Source organism: Pelmatolapia mariae, linkage group LG12 (genome assembly GCF_036321145.2).
Source record: "Pelmatolapia mariae isolate MD_Pm_ZW linkage group LG12, Pm_UMD_F_2, whole genome shotgun sequence".
Classification (NCBI taxonomy): Eukaryota; Metazoa; Chordata; class Actinopteri; order Cichliformes; family Cichlidae; genus Pelmatolapia; species Pelmatolapia mariae.
The window spans coordinates 28,679,284-28,696,163 of NC_086237.1; the positions used below are offsets into that span (position 1 = coordinate 28,679,284).

Below are 16,880 nucleotides of genomic sequence, written 5' to 3' on the forward strand. Positions count from 1 at the left end.
TTTTTCTACTGATGCTTTAAAAAAAAAAGTACCAAAGTTGTGAGAAGATTATCTTCCACAGAACTGCATTCGATCTTTTGTAGCAATGCATTTTATGCTATGGTGGTTTTAAATAATGACGACAAACTAGAAGCACAACTTTTCATCCTGTTATTATTTAATTTTTTTATCTAGTTCTCTGCTGATGTTTAGCCTATGTTTATAGTCATAAAGTCAAATTTCACCGAACTTCATAACATTGCTGAAATCCAACTGGCATATTAGAGGGCCTTTCCCCTCGTTTGGTCCTCAGGGCTTGCCGACTCTCAGTCTAATTAACAGAGATAATGGAAGGTGAAGCTAAATGGCGCTGATGGGGTCCAGCAGAAGGTTATTAGGTGTCCTCATTAGTGCCCGACTGCAGTGAAAGGAGGTTTAAGGTCTTATTCTGATCCTGATGGATAGTGTTCCTCTTTGCCTGTCTTTACAGAGTGTGATTTTACCGCACAGACAGCTAGGCAGGGGCATAGATAGGGAGAAACCTAAAGAGAAGTGTGTGTGTTCGCGCGCTGATGACATTCAATTTGGCACATAATGAGACATGATTTTGCCCGAGTGTCAGAGGAGTATGTTCATTTTCTCTATTAGTTACAGTAGGAATGTTTACTGCAATAAACAACCCTAATACAGTACTTCTTAATACACCATGGTCGCGTACATTTAAATAAAGTTTTCATACCATTGTAAAACGAGTCACAAAAAAGAAAAAGAAAAACAGTAGCACAGTCAGCAAAGCAATGGATTTCTGTTTTATTGTAGTACTCATAGTAGCTCAGACATGTGTATATACAAATACAGATCATTTTTTGTCCATTTTTAATTTTTGTTTATATAATGTAAAAGAGCAGGTTGGAAACTTTCCCCACTGATGGCAAAGTGGGAGCTGAGTTCAGAGGTGAAGGAAGAAAGATAGCAGGTGGTGCGGTGCGGTGCGGTGGGGTGGGGTGGGGGGGGGGGTTATACAAGTACAAGAAGAATGAGACATAAAATGAAGAAGTGGCTCATCAGCAAGAGGCGAGCTGAGAACCCACGGAACCTGGATCGATGATGGGCTTTACCCCGCTAACAATCCGGTTTTGGATTGGTAGAAGGGGGTGCACTAATCCTTGAACTGTGCCCGGGACCAATGTCTACCGTAGTGACAAGTGATTTAGGGTTGTTAAAAAGGGAGAGAAAGTGAAGGGCCCCGTCGTAGTCTCTTCGACGCCAGCAGCTGTTCCGTGTAAAAGCACAATGGCAGAAAGCGTCTTGTACACAGACCGGGCTGCCAGGGCAGAGGCTGAAGGGCTAAGGCATGGGAAACACTCTTTGCTGCCAAAGAGGGTTGCCGCTTCCCATTCACTGCAGCAACAGCAAATGAGACATGCACACACCAAACTTACAGGTCGCACACATTTTTTTTTTCCTTTTCTTTTTCTTTTTTTTTTTTTTTACTGAAAAACATCCACACCGATGTACACACTCCCAAACACCTCCTCTTGGGAGAGCAGAAAGTGAATGACTAGTCAGAGAAGACAGAGTGCAGCTACATGGGATGACTTCAGTAGATGGATACAGAGAGTCATTCTTATTAAAAAAAACTTAAAGTTGCTTTTGAACTACAAAATGACTGACCCCACTGTAACCTCACAAAAATGATATTTGTTATGTACATTTGCGTAACTACACAGTTTAATGACAGCACTCAAATGGGGATGCAAAAAAACCAAAAAAAGAAATCGCACAACATGAACATGAAAATCTAATACATCATAAAGTAAAAGAAAATAACAGCAGAAGAAAACTTTTTTTTTTTCAAATGATTTTTTTTTTAAACATGTCATCAAGTTCATGCGCATGCCACATAATGAAAGTGGTGAGATCCTTCTTTTTAAAAAGCCAACAGTCCAGTTATGGCTGATCTTTGAGCTGACCAACATGCTTTCAAACACTGAAGGCAAAAAAAAGTACAAATAGGCCACCCATTAAGTCCCAAATGTTTCTTATCAAGGCAGGATCCTGACATGAAGACGTGGTGACTGGTTTGAAACGTGTAAGAGATGAGCCTCCTGTTGGCTAAAGTCCAGCCTGCTGTTCACCGATACGTGTTCAGCGCCCACAGGTTTCCACTGTGTATTAGCTCAAAGTTTCATTAGGCATTGAGTATCAAAACACACAATGCATCGTTTGAGGACAGTACACACTCCGCAAAACCCCGAGATAATATGGTATTTGTTTGTTTGTTTGTTTTTTAGAAAAGACATAAGAACCAAATTAATACTTTAATATCAAACACTATTTACATCAAGAAGTTTTCCTAATAATAATAGTCATAATCATCATCATCATAACAATAATAATTATACAGATTTAACAATGATGTATCTCATTTTTTTCTTTTGTCCTCCAGAAAGGTACAAAACGGATACTAACCTAACACTATATGTTTTATGGTTGACTACCTCAGGATACACAGTATCCAGTATATAAGTTGATCCTCATTTCCCAGGTTAAGGTGTGTACAGAATAAATCATGACAATGATAGCAATAATGACAAATACCATTGGTAATTAAGTAATTAATAAGAGTACAATTGAAGCTGGTTTCCGATAAAAGTCTATTGTTAATCTGCTCGCAAGCATCCATTTCGAATCATATGCAGTGCTCATTCCCTGTGGTGTTATCCTGAAAATTAGTACCTCATTAAATGGCATGTCTCCTGTCACCCCTCATAGCCGAGCTGCTATTCCACTGTAATAGCATTGTTACCAAAACCCCCCAAAAAAACTAATGGCAAAAGGCAAAGGCAGTCTTTCTAGGAATAAAAACAGAAAAAGGCAGTCACAAAGCAAAACCATTACCATGTGCCTTTGAGACTGAATGTTACTGAACATACGTTTGTCAGAGAAGGTGTTTGTTCCAGTAGTGTTGAATGGATTCTTTTATTTTTTGCCACTTTGTTTGGATTTTTATTTTTTACTTTTTAGGCACTCTAGTCACACTACCTTCAGCTACTTCTCATGTCTTTCCATCTGTGTGTGTGTGTGTGTGTTTCTCTCACTTTAATTCTTTCTGTCTCCTTCACTCACCAATTCTCTCAAACTGCAAGGTCATTGGTGCTTTAAAACCCCCCACAGCGGAAATCTACCTCCCCCCGAGACCCCCCAGGCCTTCCAGCATCTATTTTTAATACCAGAAATAACTCCCCTTGCCACAACATGGGGTCCACATGCCTGTCATTTTGAACCTCATTAAAGAGTCACTTAAGCCAGTAACTCAAGAAGCTGAAGGTGGACATGCAATTGCTCCTGTGCTCCTTTTCTTGCTATTTTTCTACATTTCTGAATCCATATTTCAAGACCAATTGGTGCCCTGTTTCTCGTGCAATAACCCGTCTCTGAAGGGAAGTCAGTTGCCGCATGTTTTCTGTGTGTTCAGACTTCTTTTAAAACTAAGAAATAAGTCAATCTAAAAAGAAAAAGGAAAAAAAGACGTAAAAGCTTTTTATGCTAACTCACCATGTGCATCTGCGGGAGTTGAAGGAAGCTGAATATCATTATGTCACAGCGAATTCCTTTAAATTTAAGTGCTAACACAAACCTGGCCAGACTAAATAAAGCGGTGCGTCGCCTAGAATTTAATGGATTTTGTTGTTGTTATTCACACGGCAAACACAAGCTATGCATTAGCTAATGCAACGAGCTGGCTCTAAAAAGCATCTCACTTTTACGTAAATCTACTGTATGAGTCAAAGCTGTGGTTACACTTATGGGACAGGGATCCAAGGAAAAGTATGGCACTATTAATGGAAATGTCTTTTCAAACAGTTTCCCACGATTTCTTTCATATTTCTTATTTAGCTTGATGTCACACAGTACAAAAGTCCTAAAGTTTTAGAATCTGTATTATTATAGAGATGTAAAAAATAAAGCTGCAAATCATTTTCAAACAATTCTTTTAACAGTCAATAGAGGGCGGGGGGGAGGGGGGGCTATGGATGCAAATGTTTATGGGAGTGTTAATATTGACTAATTCTCAAACTGAATAGAGAGAACAAATTGCTGCCTAGCTCAGTAAACATTGTATAAAATGACTGTGACCGCTGCTGTGAAATTGTGTGATCAACTTTGAGAAGGTATTGATTTTTGATCCTGATATCCGCCGAAACAAAAAAATGTCTGGTGAGAAAGTTTCAATTTAGTTGCTTTGTTAGCCAGAGCAATGCTTTGTTGAGCAGACTCTCATGGTTTTTACCTTTATTAACTCAAAGATTCGCTAAACCTTTTAAGTAGCTTATCCAAAATATAATAAACACTCTATTTTCAAGGGAAATCGGAGATTGAATGACAAATAATCTTCAGACCGTCTTTGAACCAACATAGTTGGTTAAGGTGCATACCAGGCATTTAATTTTCAGTGCTCAGGTTTATCGTCTTACTTCTGCTTGAAACTTCACACTTCTTTTCTTATGTCTTTAACTCTTAGCTTTTCTTACTTAATTGAAAATAACTACACGAACGGAGATGCAGAAATCTTTTTTTTTCTTTTAATGACCCAACAGAACAATCAAAATATATTCTGAAAGGCTTCTTGAGAGGTCTCAGGATTATTTGTTTGCGTATGTACAGTCATTTCTAAGACCTAGCATCTTCACTGTCCTACTATGTAAAACTGGCTACTTTATAACAACTCTACTCCTGCTTAATGCTGATGTGAATATTTTTTGTATTGTACTGTAATGTCGTGTGTTATGTAAAGTGTGTGTATATGTGTATGTCTAAACAGCGTTGCCATGACAGAAACATAATGTAAAGGGATGTCAAAAGTCACGGGAAAGTAAGAATCACTATGTGTCAAACAGGATTTGGCATCTTAGTTGAAGGTTTAAGGGGGGGAACTGTTTCTCCCGCTTCTAACATCAACTTTTTTTTTTTTCACTCACAGACGGAGAAAGACCACTTAAATATTTTTTTTTCTGAAAAAAATAGAGGGTTCCTTGAGAAGCCTGCTTTTATGCCCAAACAAGCAAATGCAATCCACCCAAATCCCACCCCCTACCCTGCAGCCTTGGGCAGGTTCAGGCCACGCTAGGTGTAAATGACCTCCGGGACAGAGGGAGGCGCTATAAAGTGGAGAGTGCTGCTAAGCAGATCAGCATCGAAGCCAGAAGCAAACGTGTTTTCTGGAGGCGTGGCACATCATTTGTTTCACTTCGTGAAGGCTCAGCCGGTTCGTGGCTGGTATCGTCTAAAGGATTTAAAGAAAGGAAGAAGAAGAAGAAATAGAAGTGAATTTTATCGTACATGCAGATTTCTCTTAACAGTGCATCATACACACAAAAGCTTATTCAGTGAACATATTCTCAAATACACTCCCAGGCCAGAAAAAAGTCACAATCATCAGGTGGTCCAAGAAAATATCAAGAGTCTGTGACTTTTTTGTGTGTGTCCTGGGCAGTGCATTCACATTTGTAGTGTGAGAATATTTCTTATTTACCAATAATACTTTTCACCAGTTAGTGAAAAGCATAGATGTTTGGGTTTGTGCCATAAAGTCTGAGTTGCCATATGAACTTCAGTTGCTATATAATGTTTCTACTCTCAATGTCAGAAACATTTTTGAATTCATCTCCCAGGTGAGCTGCCCCCTGTGTTTTTCTGGCAGTGGCATCAGTATCTGTGAGCAGCCATGTGCCCACTGCACCATGGGAAAGGAGCTGAACCATGCACAGCAAAGGACAGATAGACAGAACAGAGGACTGGACAGTTACATAACTATACAAAGTTGTGTTTGTGTGTCTGTGTGTGTGTGGTAGAAATTGGGCAGAGACAGGGCGACAACAGATGACGAATGAATGTTTTCATGTTTTCTCCTTTGGAAGGCATAACAGGGAAATGAGCCAAAAGAAGCTTGCAAGATGAGAGCCAGCCATTGAGGATGCAGGCAGGGTTTTATGACGGGCAAAGGGGGGAGAAGCAGATGGGTATCAAACATGCCCTAGGATGTAGCATTGCTCTGCCTGGACTTGTGTATTTGTGTCCCATTTAGGTATCATAATATCTTATCTTCACGGTGAAGACATTTCAGAATGCAGCAGATCTTATTTTCAAATGACAGAATCCATTTTTTGTGATCAATGATCATATCACTGTATATATCTATATATAAATAAAAAATATAGACAGTGGGGTAGTCTTTTTGTTATTTCAGACCTTGCGGTGAGCTGGTGCTGGGAATGAGACAACAGCATGTGGGTGATGTGGAGTGTTTCAGTTCAGAGACTGGGTTAGGCTGATATATGAAGACATAAAACTGCTGTGCGTTCTGAGCACAGAAAATAATCAATGCTGTGCTACAGAGCCAACAGCAAGTCAGTCAAGAGTAAAGAAAAAGATTAAAATTTGCCAAATGTATAGCTACTGTGTGGCTGTGCCTACTGCATTCATATTATTTAATGGTTTTTAATACTGACGTTCTTAGTTAAAATACAGGCAGAAAAATTTTAGTAAGCATAAAGATTGCATGTTGTGGCATTGACCACAACATGAAACTGGGAATATTACATGAGCAGCATTTTACATCATGTATGCAGCAGCAGTAACGTGACACCACTTTGATATTCGGGAGAAAAAGCAGCTTAAAAGAAGCATTATACAGACAGATAGGCAAGGGCAGATCAGCATCATAAAAGAAAGAGGCACAGAAAAAGGTACACATATACAGATAGCTGGAACTCATACAGAAGTGAATCAAAAAAGCAGGAAGCCATACTAACCTCGTGGTTCTAATGTATTGTCTACTTTGTCGTTTACATCAAAAACGCGGTCATGTACACCTATAGTTTTCACACAGCTGTCTATAACAGAAAATAGGGAGAATGAGAAATCATTAGAGGTATGTGCCAAATAGGTTAGTGACATTTGTAGCCCCCAACCCCCCCAAGCCCTCAAAATAAACATCTCAAGCAACAAAGCTCATGGCAACATTCAGATATTCAGATTATTTCATTTGACGTGAATGTCTATCATCATTTTCATGTTTTCAAATTTATTTATTTTTTTAGCAAATCAAGTGCTGTGATAAGTGAAAGAGCTATGTTCAACAGTGAGCTTAAGGTAGTGAGGTAACCAGACAAGTGGACATTAAAGTGCTTTGATTTTCACTCCAACCGGCTACTTCAAGAAGCTCGGTTACAAAGCCTTGTGTTGCACTTACTTGCTGGTCGGACGAAAACTTTGAGCTTCAAGCAGGTTTTTTTCCCATTTTCAGCAACAGTGGAGGCTGGAGAAAATAGACACAGGTAAAAGATGGTGCTTTCAATACTATATAGCATCAGATATATACAATAAACAATGAACAAACAATGCAACTGTGTATTTTATCTATTCACACTCACACCCGCAGCCAATTTAGAGTCACCAATTAACCTAACCGCATGCATGTCTTTAGACTGTGGGAGAAAGTTGGAGAGAACCCCTGCAGACATGGAGGGAGAATGCAATTTCCAGCACTAACCACCGCAACACCTTGCCATCCATTAATGATTGTGTTATGAATATATTTACTTTCCCGTAGACAACAACTACAAGTGAGGTAATTTATTAAGAAAAACACAAACCTTAATAGTTCGTTTTGACTCGTAAGTGGATTTTATGGCATTAGCTGCGGTTCTTGTGGGATTACAGCTGGAAAGTATTTACAGATGTGCTGAAGAAATCACTCTAGGGAAAGTGGAGTGCTTTGCTCGCAGTTTAATTGTACCATTTTGAGATTCAAAAACTGGCACTAGCTCAATGTGGGATCAACATAATTCCCATCATTTAACCTGGTTAAAGACTCTCATGCAGATACTTTAAATGTACACATTTATACATATTCCTATAGAAACACATCAATCTTCTTTCAGGAGCGCAAAGTTCACACAGCGAGGATGTACAGTATGTGCTACATGTGTGGATGGTTTGCGGTTGCTGTCAGGAAATGGATCCCTTCCTGTCAAGTCCACGGGGTGTGAATCTCTCAGCATTAGCTACCATGGTGGTTGTATCACATCCCCTAAAAATATCTCAAAGGGAGCGTGTGCAAAAGTGTGTGTGTGGTTGACCACTAATGCCGTTGTGTTGAGGCACCAGGTGCTGTCTCCTGTAGACGAGGATAGGGGTCAAACACATGTCAGCTGAAGTCTAGTGGGTGAGTACTGCCTGTATCCATCATGGTAAGATAACATGTAATAGTTTAGCAATAAATTTTATTGTCTGGGGTCAGAGCAGAAAAAAGAAGAGTCGGCTTTTGCCACTATTGTGATACATTCATGCTATTTACTAGTTCTTCTTTCTATTATCCCCTTCAGCTCCAGTGAGACCATATTGTCCACTAAGGTGTCTTTTCACATTATTTTATGTTTTCTGTGGATCAGTCTGATGCAGTGAAGCCAGGATTCAATTTCAAAATCGCTTTCCTCCTTTCCCCCCTTTCCAAGCACTATCACTGTCTCTTCTGCATACCCTCTTAAATAACTTTTTTTTTTATTATTCTTTAAACCGCAGTATCTGAAGAATATTTTTCATTAAAAAAAAGTCTCTGTACACATTGCTCCAATGAATGCGCTAGCATCCATTTTTTCTGAAGGTGGTGGAAAAAAAGCCGTGAGCCGTCCCTGAAGCCGGGAAATGTTTTCATTAAGAGAATTATTTCTAATGACTTTCCATCTCATCTGACCCGTTCTTTTCTTGCATTTGCACGCTCTCGTCTCCTGAGTCACCCTAAAATCCCGACGACAGTTTTCTTATCAAAAACACGCCGCATACTCATCCGCCTTCTGTGCAGCTCATCAGGATTTCTCGCTCCCTTTTGATTTTTAACCTCAGCGTTACCAATTTAATGTTGTCACTTCATCAACTGTTACCCGCATCTCCGTCATATATCACTGTACAGGAGGGGTGACCTGAGATCAGACACTATTTTTCACAGCTCAGTTCATATTCAGGAGATGCAGAAGAGAAGAGGGAAGAGAGAGAAAGAGAAAGAGAGGACCTTATTATTTCGGTGTGGAGGCAGCCGATGAACGCTAATGAACCTTGGCCGACGTCGCTCACCCACTCAGTCACATACACACACCAGCACCCACGCAATTTATGTCACTCTTCTTATTGCTGCACTTCTTTATCCTCTCATTCTCAGTGTGCGCACATATGCGCCCAAACAGCCGCACACCATCTCCAGATGTTTTATCTTCATCACTGTTGTGGGCAGAGTTGAGTCACAGCCATCGACACTAGCCACTTAACAAAGGCAGCTGATCATGAGAGAAGTATGGCCCTGATGAAAACAGCAAAGAGCATGTGGGCATCTCTGTCATGCTGTTGGGATGTTCATTGACTTGGCTAGAACATGATATCTGCCTCTTACGCAATAGAAATAATGCATAAGTAATTAAAGTAGGTTTTTTTATGTTATCTTGACTAATATTATGAATATAGAATATGACCATCTAGATTATTTCAAGAGTTGATTAAATGAGTGCACTGATCATGGGTGCACTGCATGTAAATGTACATTTTTGTCTACATCGTAAAGACTGAGCTTTGGCTTTGCATTCTCTTTTCAGTAGCAGCTCGTAATGCTCGCTATTTGATGAGGATTCTGCCACCTGGGCACAAACTGTCCACACCAGTGCCTGCTTATTTTAGATTAACAAGCTGCTGAGGGCCAGCTTATTGTTCTTGTAGGCTGTAACATCAACACCTGCTATTCTGGCTCCCTTCAGGCCCACAATCCAACTCTCAATCCATCCAGCCTAAGCAAGTGGCTGCTTTGAAGGACAGAGGCCCTAGATGTCCCAAGATGGGATTGGTGAGAGGAAGGTCGGGTTACTCCTCCGTGCCCTGTCCCCTAGCTGGTAATGGCCGGTTCCCTCAGTACACTGCATTATGCATCAGCATTAAGGCAAATGGAATGAAGCAGAATCCAATTACAGAAGAACAAACAGGTGGGCTCAGTGCAGCTTAGGAGCAGTATTGTTTCAATCACAGCCCAAGCCAAGCTTTATTGTAACTGAAATTTTATCTACAAAACACGTTTCCTATGTCTTTCACTGGAAGATTGCATTCCAGACATGACGAATAACCAATAAATATCTTGAAAGAAAGCTAAAAGCAAAGTTGTCTAAATACAGAAGCTAAAATTGACATAGCATATGGGTTATCCATCATCTAGCAGGTGAAATGGGGGGAGGGGGAACACTGCAGGGTGAGTTTTGTTTGTCATTTTGTAAACATCAAATCTGTGTCATCTGAGCTTTTCTCATAGCCACTGAACATTTTAAACATTTGGGTGTTTGCCAGTATCAGCACAACCACAAAGCCTTATGCAGTCGGGCAGTCTTTAACTAATTTTTAATGAAAAAGTTTCACCTTTTCACCTGTATGTTTAAGTTTGCTGTGTTTGTAGTGGTCAATTCCACACACACAAAAATCCACTGAACCTACTTAACCCAGATGTCCACCAAAGCTAATCATACTGTCACAACAAACTGTCAGCATTTTATAGAACAGCGTTACGCAGAAAGGCATTCCTTCGGTTTCAGTTACAAAAGTCAAACCTTGCATAGACTTGTACAGGATCATGTGAACGTGTAACATGAATAGCATGATGTTAGCGTGCCTGTAGCCTGTGTCAAGTCTCCAGCTGGTTTTAATAATGGTGCTCCATTCCTTAGATCACTGCTTATTTGTTAGATGGGAGGGGTTAAACTGGAAAGTCTGTAATGTTGTGTCCAGCTCCGAGCATTCCTCGTTAGCTAATTCTTCAAGCTCAGAGAAAAACAGCCCGTTGGCTTTGTCTTTCATTTAGTAGGATTACCCATGTGAATTACACCATACAAGCTTAGAGTGTATGTCCAAAAGTTCAGGATTCTGAATTTACATAAAATTGTGTACAGGGGAGAAGAAGCGGTGAGAAACGAAAGCTTTACTTTCTAAAAACTATATGCCAGCATCTATATGTTTCTTTTATACAGCCTCCTTCCCAGGAATCTGCTATTCCGAGACCAGAAATTACTTGAGGCATCTATTAGCTTTCACTGAAAAAAGAACAATGTTGGACTAAATAAACAAAAGAAAACTTTTAATTCAAGAGACTTGCTTTATTTATTTATTTTTTTAGAGAGAATGCTTGCATGACCCCTCTAATAAGAAATATGAACTGTTTCATTGTTCAGAATAATCTCTTCGTTGCAAACAACAGCGCACACTTGACTGTATGAAACACATGTTCAATAAAGTGTCCATATGCACTGACATACACATAATGGCTAAATGTTCCTCAGAAATTATCTTCCCACATCTTGTAAAGCAGCAGACTTAAAAGGACAAAAATGTATCTATTTACAGGCTTTAAAAAAAAATGTGAATGTGTATGTGTGTTTGCCTTTTTACACAGAATCTGTATGTGTGTGTAAGAAGATGGAAGAGACTATCGACTGAAGAGGCCCATTAACCAGATGCTACTACAGCGAACACACAATGGGAGGGAATGAGGGAGCTGAGGAGCAGTAAAAGAGGAGGGTTTGGATTCATGTATCAGAGGGAACATAAACTTCTCCCCCTGGTGATAGCTGGCCTTTTGCTCCTTCCTTGTATATTTCAATCGTTGGCAAAAGTGCACCAAAGTCATTCCTTTTGCCACTTGTGCAATTGGGACAAGGTCACAAGCCATGAGGAAAACACTGAGAGAAATATAAGTTGACAAGGGGAAGTTAGATGCAATCAATAACGCCTAATTATACAGTGCAACACTTTCCTCATACTACTGAATGTCAGAGCACTTGTGTAAGGATACAATTATTTCCTTGTCAAAGTGCATCCACCATCATAATTTTGTGGAAGACCACATAATGACGCTCTTACAAATTACTCTTGTCGTCTTGAAAATGAAAAGCGAGTGATTGAAAGTCTGAAAACCCTTCAATTTCATCAACCGATTCATGTCTTTGCACTCAAATTACAATAAAATTGATGATTTATTAATCTATGGTGGAGTTCGGCGTTTTAAGGCAGTTACAGAATAATAAGTCTGTGCATAATAATGGTTCATTACTGCACTTAGTGTCTCACGTAGAATCATAATATTATTGTTATGGCCCAAGTACCCACCCACTGAATAAACGAGTAAAATTGTGAGGCTATCTGTGTGTGCGCGCGAGGGTACAGTAATGTGTGCACTGTAACAACGGAAGATAAAGGAGAAAAATAAACAAGAATTAACCAATTAAACACAGTGGCTTGCAGATTAATACTGTACTGTGCTACACAATGGTTATAGATGTTTAGGTTTTTATGCATCACGCAGTTAAAAACTATCCTGAGCAACGAGTCCTGCAGTAGATACCGTGGCGATAAAGAGCCCTCAGCTCAACATTATCATTTCAGTCTAGGATTACGTGAGGAAACAGAAGCAAGGGAGGCAGCCTTAGTGGGAGTTAAGCAAACCCAATTTGCTTTTAGCAAAACTTTTGCACAGTACTATATCTGTTAATGGTTTAATGGCCAGGGATAGAATGTCCTTGACTTTGGGATTGTGAATCATAATCAGTTCCTGAAGATGGCTGTTAGGTGCATGAATCATAATAGGTTGAGAGGAGCCGTGTGCACTTTGATTCACAGCCCTCGCCTGCCCTATTTTTCCACTGATCTCTTGGCTTTTCACAGCCACTCTGTTTTCTGGCAGGCGTTGTGATGACTACTTTAGGGGCGGTCAAACTCGGATAACTTGATTAGAGACTTTTCTATCTCGCCTTGCTTTCTCTGGGCTGTCAACAAGTATGCCATGAGTTCACTCATGGTCTATTATTAACCAAGTCTGGCCAACAGGCTAGCTAACTGATTGACTGTTTTCAATTTATTTTTAAAAAATGGATGCCTGAAGTTCCAGTGAGCTTGTCATGACCAAAACCAGTTTATTTTTGCGTTATTGGATCTCATCCAAAACATGTGCAGGCTTGTTTCCACGACTGGAAAAAAACCCAAAAAAAGAAGCCATCTGTAAGTCAAAATTTGTCATTATTCTGTCAAAAATTTAAATTGGGTATTTCAAAATATTTTTTGACTGAGTTAAGATTTTGAGATAGTAATCCAAAACTTCAGCTCAGCTCTGCCTGGCATTCTTTTTCCCATAGAACCCAGCACATTGAACTGACACATTTACCAATGTGTTTGATATACAGATAGAGATAGGTAACATATTTGAAAAATTTGTATCTTCGTAAGGCACCAAGAACACCCAGAATGACTTCAGTCATGAAATACTGTAGACAAGAAGATAGAAAAAACATTTATTTATATATGTTTTCGGGGTGGCTGTAGCTCAGGAGGTAAAGCGGGTCATCTACTTATTGGAATATTCGTTGTTCGATACCTGGCTGCTCCAGGCTGAATGTTAAAATTCGTTCTTTGGAAGAAATATCTTGGGTAGGACACTGAACCCTATTTGCTCTATTCAAAGTGTGAATATTGGGTACAAAAGGCTTAGGGTGTAGTGGGGGGGGAAATGCTGGTGTGAATGAGGCATGTTCTATAAAGTGCTCCCTGTGCTCATGTAGAGTGCAAAAGTGCCATATAAGAACCAGTCCCTTTACTGTTAACCATGTTTTTGGAGAGCAAATCATTCCACAGTCTCTTATTAGTAGTAATTTAGTTTTTGAATACTCAAAATATGTATTAAACACTTAGATCAAAAAATCAAACCTATGCATTTGTATCTGTGGCATGCATTCTGGGAGGCAAAAACACTTAGCTTATCTAGTGCCAAAGAGGCACAGGGAGGACACTTAATTAAAAAAAGCAGTGCCATTGGCAGCTGCTAAGTACAAGCTCCAAAAAAAAAAAAAAAAAAAAAAATCCCTGAATCTGAACTGACTCCTGCAGAAAAGCCGTCGACTTCTGTCTTCTTTGTAAATCTGGGACTTCTAATAAATGTGCTGGTGGTCATTGTGGAAATCGTGACTCTGTTATTAAGATTTAAAGGATTATAGGACAAATGTTGTGTGATTTGTGGCTTTTTTTAATTTACTTTTTTGACTGAGGTTATTGAAAGATGATTTGCCTCCTGTTCTTACGTAGTTTGTTAAACATGCAGTCCCACTGAGTTTGTACTTGAGCAGGTATTCTAACAAGACCCTCGGCGGAAGGCCCTGGCTTCAAACTAATAACATATGACTCTATTATGCTTCTAACAGGCTGAAATGCACACAGCTTGTGAAGGCACACCTTCCCATGTCCACGTTTATATGTCTGTGTCTATAGTGGGGAGTACTGTATTAAACCCAAAGGAGAGGATTAGATATAAAAGAGAGACAATAAATGATATAGTAACCAGGGGAGATAGTGGTGGAATGTATATCCATCTATCAGGATTATAATAATGCATCCCAGACAGTGTGGATCCGGGTGCCTGTTATGTGTATCTGTCCATGTTTATTTATGCAAAATGTGGATGAGTGTGTATACATTTGTGCAAGTGCCGTGTTACTCCATGTTGTCAGATTATTTCTGAATGCCAATGACAGCCCTGATTTTTCATTTGAATGGATGATGCCGTCCATATGCAGGATACCTCCTTGTACCACAAATGGAACTGAGTTGACTCTTTATCATTATTAGCAACTCTTCCATAGCCCCGGAAAAAAACACAGAGCACATACGCCACCCCCGCCTTTATTTCATTTTTGCCATTAATGCCATTTTTCTGTGGCTGCCATTTCCTGCTCTGTCTCTGCTTCTCTCTCCTTTCCAGAGTGGCTTGAAGGATCATGGCGCATCACGGGATTTATGGTCAATCGCGAGCCAGCTACAGTCCACATCTTGAAGAATCTGTTTAAGCTTTGTGTGCATGTAGCAGTCCAGAAAAGCTGAAATATGTCTTATGAGATTTTGTAAAAAAGCCTTATAAATATCAAATGTTTTCTCTTGTTTTTTTAAGCTCGCTATTTATGATCAGTCTTGGCTTTGTGTTGCATTAGCATTTCGCATTTTGGCCTACGGGCATCTGGAGACTGATTGAAACTTTGCTAAATGTTTTTCATTTCGTAATACTGCATGGATATAATCGCCACCGCAGTCTGGGTTTTGATAACGCATTAAACAAGTGTTCATTTGATATCATGCACAGACTTTCCAAAGGACTGTGCATTTCTGTAATAACCACAAGATAAGGCACAAAGATATTATTGATTGTGCGTTCTGTGAGAAGCAGTTCCAGTCTATGAAGGCAAGCAAGTCAAATGGAAAGAAAATGTCTTTTTAACCACCAGTCTGCCACTGCATTGTTACTCCAAGTAGTTTCCTTTTTCTCACAAATCTTGCCTAATAAACATCATAACTCTGCTCGCGCGTTGCTTGCGGTGAGGTGTCGCTGATATTGGATATCTGCCCTTTTTGATTAAAATCACTCTGATACACGATTGTGGCCATATTAGAAAATTGTGCTTGCATCAGCATTCAGCGAGATGGGTTCCACTTAAACCAAGACTGCTCTGTGAACTGTGACCCAAGAAGGGCTCCCACTGTCCAGGCTTATCCCAGCTGTCATTCACGGAGGCAGACACTTGCAGAATACTGCATTTTGCTGAACTGCTTATGTGACCAACATTGAGATAATCCCCATCCTGCATCTGAATCTGTTAAACATTATTTACTTTGTTAACTCTGTTTTGCGTTGACTTGTACACTAAGATAAGGCTCCTGACCAACTCTTGTTTTCTTTCGTCTTTAATTAACTGCCTCACATGGAGAAAAACAGGATGACACAGACTAAAATGAAGAATTATGACCTCTATTTTAGTGAATTCCCTCTGTCCTGCTAGCGTTGATTAAGCGCTTTCTGTTCTCGAAGCAGATGACAGCAGAACCCTGTCTCCTCTCTCTAATTTTATCAGAGATGCAACAAATCAACCTTCGACCTGCATCAAACTCACAGGGCGAAAACACCATTAACGGGCGTTTTCTCTGCAGGAATATGATCTGACATCTTAATTTTCATCTACAAACAAGATAGCAAATCAATCACGTCGCTGAGGGCAAATTTTTCATCCCCTAGTCCCTCCGGTCATTTGGCTACAGAAAGTTAATAGAGAAAGGAAAAGATTAATATTCTGATACTGTATGTCAGCACTGTTTACATATAAGGCCTCTGTTGTGTATGGAGACAGACATTGCTTACTCAAAATGAGTACAAATCTGAAGAATATTGATTGTGAACAGATTTTTTTTTTTAATCTAGGGTGCATGATAAACTATTACGTGACATTTCAGTTGAGAGCGGTTATGCAGCATAGCCAGCTTCAGTGGGTAATGATGCCTAAGATTTTCTCTGTTGGCTATGCCACGCTATACATTTACACAACAGTCTAACTATGGAGAATAACAGGTTTTTTCACTTTAAATGGAAAATATATATATTTATTTGAATAAATATATATATTTATTTGAATAAATATATAAGTAAATGAGTGAAATCATGTTTGAATTTTGGATGTTTTGTTTGTTTGGGTTTTTTTTTTTTAAATTAAACTGTGCCAATTTTCCCCATAGTGTGATAACTAACAACTAGCTAAAAAAGCCAGATGTACTGCGTGTTCACGTTCCACATGAATCCCACATGAATCAACTTTTTCATGCTTCAAAACAAATCACAAAATTTTGGCACAGCCAGTACTTAGGTGTTCCCAACAAGATGCAGCACGAGCCAGAGTTTAATTAGTGTTTACTCGCGGTTGCACAGAATTTGACAGCAGTCTTTTTCTTTCTTTTTCATCATTAGCAACAATAATTAGACTGGATATTGTCACAAGGTAGTTGGCTAAATC

General features: G+C 39.5%; 1 protein-coding gene across 2 annotated transcripts in view; it reads right to left on the bottom strand.

The window, feature by feature from the left end:
- Positions 1–782: 782 nt before the first annotated feature.
- The window catches only part of efna5b (ephrin-A5b), a 97,970-nt gene continuing 81,872 nt past the window's right edge, over positions 783–16,880 (bottom strand). Inside the window, exons 3-5 of one of the 2 annotated variants that reach the window (XM_063490202.1) lie at positions 7,235–7,300; positions 6,795–6,875; positions 783–5,266 (exon numbers count right to left, since the gene is read on the bottom strand). In XM_063490202.1, coding sequence (XP_063346272.1) covers positions 5,142–5,266; positions 6,795–6,875; positions 7,235–7,300 — 272 coding nt within the window. In that variant the 3' untranslated portion in view covers positions 783–5,141. The remainder of the gene's footprint in view (positions 5,267–6,794; positions 6,876–7,234; positions 7,301–16,880) is intronic. The other variant, XM_063490203.1, reaches the window with a different exon arrangement.